General features: G+C 42.5%; 1 pseudogene and 1 gene segment (V, D, J or C); one reads left to right on the top strand and one right to left on the bottom strand.

Annotated features, from left to right (window-relative positions):
* Positions 1-355: 355 nt before the first annotated feature.
* On the top strand, positions 356-690 carry LOC132656219 (large ribosomal subunit protein P1-like; annotated as a pseudogene).
* A 2,616-nt stretch (positions 691-3,306) lies between these two features.
* LOC110544795 (T cell receptor alpha variable 9-2-like) lies at positions 3,307-3,818 on the bottom strand. The segment is given in 2 exon segments: positions 3,307-3,647; positions 3,761-3,818. Coding segments are annotated over 2 exon segments (399 nt in total).
* Positions 3,819-4,735: the final 917 nt, after the last annotated feature.

Raw genomic sequence — 4,735 nt, forward strand, 5'->3', positions numbered from 1 at the left:
TTGTTACCATCAGCAAATAATCAGCCCTGAATTTATATACCTATACAAGTAACACTTAACAGAACGAGCAGATCTGTATTCATGTAGTTAGGCAAGTGTGTGTGGGTGTGTGGGTATAATAATAACCTACAAAAAGAAACTATGATTTTGAGAGAGCAAGGGTATATTCACGGGAGGATTTGGAGGAAGGAAAAGGAAGAAGGAAGTGATATAATTATATTCACTTCTTAAAAAGAAAATGAACAGCTTTCCTCAGCTGCAGCTGAGATGCTCCGTCTTTCAGAGGAATTCAAGGCTACGTTGGGGTGAGGCCCTCACTTCATCTGGCAACTAGCACATGTCAAGAGTACACAACATGACATCCATCTACAAGCTCACCTGCATCTACTCTGCCCACATCTTGAAGGACAAAGAATTGATAGTCATTGAGGGTCAGATCAATGCCCTCACTGAGGCAGGAGGTGAACCTCTCTGGTTTGGCTTATTTTTAAGGCATGGCCAATGTCAACACTGGAAGCCTCATCTGCAACCTGCAGACTAATGGGCCTGCTCCACTAGCTGGAGCTGCTCCAGCAGGTGTCCTGCCCCTCCACTGCTCCTGTCCCTGTTGAGGAAAAGAAAGTAGAAGCAAAGAAGTAAGAATCTGGAGAGTCTGATGATGACATGGGCTTTGGTCATTTTAAAAATTAATTTATTTATTTATTACAATTTATTCACTTTGTGTATCCCACTGTAGCTCCCTCCCTCATCTTCTCCCAGTCCCACCCACCCTATCTTCTTGCTCTATACCCTTTCCTTATTCCCCTAATAGGGGAGGACCTCCTCCCTTTTTCTATGACCTTAGTTTATTGGAGTTCACAGCAAGGCTGGCTGAGTCATCTTCCTCTGTGGCTTGGCAAGGCTGCACTGCCCAGGGGGAGGTAATCAAAGAGCTGGCCACTAAATTCATGTCAGAGATAGCTCCTGTTCCCCTTCCTAGGAAACCCACTTGGAAAGCCTATGGGCTTCCTCTGAGCAGGGGGTCTAGGTCCTCTCAATGCATGGTACTTGTTTGGAGTATCCATCTCTGCAGGTCCCCTTGGGCCCAGGTATTTTGGCTTTCCTGGTCTCCTTGTAAACTTCCTGTCCCCTCCATGTCTATCTCCCTCTTGTTCCATAAGGTTTCCTGCACTCTACCAAAAGTTTGGCTATGTGTGTCCATATCTCGTTTGATATCCTGATGAATAGAGTCTTTCAGAGGCTCCCTGTGGAAGGACCCTGTCCTGTTTCTTGTCTTCTCCTACTTCTGATGTCTATTCTGTTTGCCCTTCTGAGTGAGGTTTAACCTCTTCCCTAGGGTCCCCCTTGTTGTTTAGCTTCTTTAGGACTGTAGATGTTAGTATGTTTATCCCTATTATTTGACTAATATCCACATATAAGTGACTATATATCAGATATGTATTTCTGCTTCTGGATTACCTCATTCAGGATGATCTTTTCTAGTTCCCACCATTTGCCTGCAAATTTTATGATTTGCTTGTTTTTAACTGCTGAGTAGTATTCCATTGTGTAAATGTACCACAGTTTCTGTATCCATTCTTCAGCTGAGGGACATCTAGGTTGTTTCCAGATTCTGGCTCTTATGAATAAAGCTGCCACGAACATGGTTGAGCAAATGTCCTTGTTGTGTGGTTTAGCATCTTTCAGATATATGCCCAGGAGTGGTATAGCTGGATCTAGAGGTAGTACTATTCCTAATTTTTTGAGAAAGCTCCAGGCTGATTTCAAAGTGCTTGTACAAGGTTACATTCTTCACATCCTCTCCAGAATGTATTGTCACTTGAGTTTTTGATTAGCCACTCTGATTGGTCTGAATTGAAATCTCGGGGTTGATTTGATTGGCATTTCACTGATGACTAAGGATGCTGAGCATTTCTTTAAATGTTTCTCTGCCATTTGATATTCCTCTGTTGAAAATTCTGTTTAGCTCTGTACCCATTTTTCAAATGGCTTATTTGATTAGTTGCTTTTTAACTTGTTGAATTCTTTATATATTCTGGATATTAGACCTCTGTCAGACATAGGGTTGGTGAAGATCTTTTCCTAGTCTGTAGGTTGTCATTTTGTTCTGATGACAGTGTCCTTTGCCTTATAGAAGCACTTCAGTTTCATGAGGTCCCATTTGTTGATTGCTGATCTTAGAGCCTGTGCTGTTGGTATTTTGTTCAGGAAGTTGTCTCCTGTGCCAATGAGGTCAAGACACTTCCCCACTTTTTCTTCTAACAGATTTAGTGGATCTGTTTTTATGTTACAGTCTTTGATCCACTTGGACTTCAGTTTTATGCAGGGTGATAAATATGGGTCTATTTGCATTTTTCTACATGTAGACCAGCACCATTTGTTGAAGATGCTGTCTTTTTTCTATTGTGTGGTTTTGGTTTCTTTGTCAAAATTAAGTTTCTGTAGGTGTGTGGGTTTATTTCTGGGTCTGCAATTCTATTTCATTGATCCACTAGTCTGTTTCTATGCCAGTACCATACTGTTTTAATTACTGTTGCTCTCTAGTACAGCTTGAGATCAGGGGTGGAGATAATGTCCAGAAAATCTTTTATTGTACAGGATTGTTTTAGCAATTCTGGGGATTTTGTTTTTCCATATGAAATTGAGAATTGTTCTTTCAAGGTCTGTAAAATATGTTTGCCACCCCCAAGCACTGAAACTCTTCTGAGGAAAGCCAGATATCCAGCTTCCCCCTTTGCTGCCCAGAGTTCATCTTCCATTCCACCTATATTCTCCTGTTCCAACTTTGCTTCTCCTCTTGTGTTTGAGCCTCAGCCTGATCTTATTAACAACAGAAGAGTCCTTTCCTTATGCCCTGAAAGTCCCTTTCTTCTGTATGCTTGTGCTACAGGCCTGGCTCTGTCCTCTTTTCTTCTTTTCCTTCCTTCTCAATAGGAATCCCAAGACTGAGGACATTGGATTCTCCTGTCACTTCTCCCTCCATAGTTTCTGAAGACATTACGCAGAAGCCTCTTTTCCTGGCACAAATAAAATACAGATAGTTCTACCAGAGAGCTGTGGAAGAACACGTGGAGGACAGGCTTCCTTACTCACACAGCTTTGCTGTGAGGCTCCTTCTGCTCTGCATGAGGCACATGCTCTTGCATCAGATTTTGGGTTAGTCCCAGTCTAGACTTGAGTATTGAAGAGCCGACTTCTTGCTCTTCTGCTGTGGCTATTCATATGATGTTTGTGCCACTCAGCGAAACATAGAGGCACACAGCACAGTGAGGAACCAAAGCAATTAGAGAGGCAGGAACTCAGCATTCAGCTGCTGAGTTTGTGCTCAGCTCCTTCTATGGTTTCTGTCACTGTGTCACCCAGAGCACAGTAGTACACAGCCGAGTCTGACACTTGCACTGAGGCTTTCTGCAAATGGAAGGATTTGGTTTCCTTATCGTATGTGGCTTCAAACCCTCTGCTGCTTCCCTTGTCGTTGGCCTTTGAGGCTCTAAAGAGGAGTTGTGGACCTTCTCCAGGATACTGCACATACCAGAACAGGGCTGGGTAACCTGAGGCTGAATAGTTGCAGTGTATAGTAAGAAATTCGTTTTCTGAGAGGACCACTTGACCTTCTGTCTGAGTCACTGAGTCTCCATGGGTTTTTGCTGGGAAAACAAAAACAAAGACAAAAACAAAACAGATATATGGATACATTCAGGGCTCCAGATATTTTTTTTCTGACATAAAAAAGGAAAAAGTTTAAGGTCACTTTACTTACTGAGCATGAGAAGTACCACAGTCACGAAGCCCGGAGAAGAGTTCAACTTTAGTGCCATCTCGTCAATGTTCTCAATTTTTGAAAATATTGAGGAACAGTCTAAACTTAAGTTCTCACAGGAAATGCTATAGCGTTAGGATGCTGCGCCCTCTGGTGGCCAGAGAGTAACCTAAGTTAAATGTAGCAAACTTTGCTTGAAGACACTGGAAACAATGAACAATTAGTTTGGGTTGAGGGATCTCTGGTACTTCAAAGGTCCTATTTTCTCTGTTCTAAGAGAACGACAAGTTAAAGATAATTTTTATTAATGTTTTTTTCATAAAATAAATAACACTCCATAAAAAATAGTCAATATTTCTAAATTTCAGGAAAAGTGAAGAAACACATAAGTTATTGAACTCTATGGAGTGACCTGAATTTTTGAAAATCGTTCTGCTTCATGATTTCCTTGTTTTTAATATCCGAGTAGTATTCCACTGTGTAAATATGCCACAATTTCTGTATCCATTCATCCGTTGTGGGACATCTGGTTGCTTCCAGATTCTGTGCATTACAAATACAGCTGCTATGAACATAGTTGAGCAAAGGTCCTTGTTGAATGGTGGGGCATCTTTTGGGCATATGCTCAGGAGTGATATAGCTAGATCTTGAAGTACTTTGAGCAGAGCATGGGGGGATGGATAGAAACACATGGAGAGGGCAGGAGCCCCACAAGGAGACCAAAAAGGCTAAAAAACCTGAGCCCAGGGGAGACCTGCAGAGACTGATGCACCAAGGACCATGTATGGCGAGGATCTTGACCCCCTGTTCATATTGGCAGCTCATTCTGGATGTGGGTCCCTGAGTTAGGGGAGCAGGGGATGCCTCTGCCATGAACTCAGTTGCCTGCTCTTTGATCACTTGGACCTGGTGATGCAGCCTTGCAAGGCAACAGAGGAAGAGGATCTAGGCACTCCTGATGAGACTTGATAAGCT

The sequence above is a fragment of the Meriones unguiculatus genome, chromosome 9 (genome assembly GCF_030254825.1).
Source record: "Meriones unguiculatus strain TT.TT164.6M chromosome 9, Bangor_MerUng_6.1, whole genome shotgun sequence".
Lineage (NCBI taxonomy): Eukaryota > Metazoa > Chordata > Mammalia > Rodentia > Muridae > Meriones > Meriones unguiculatus.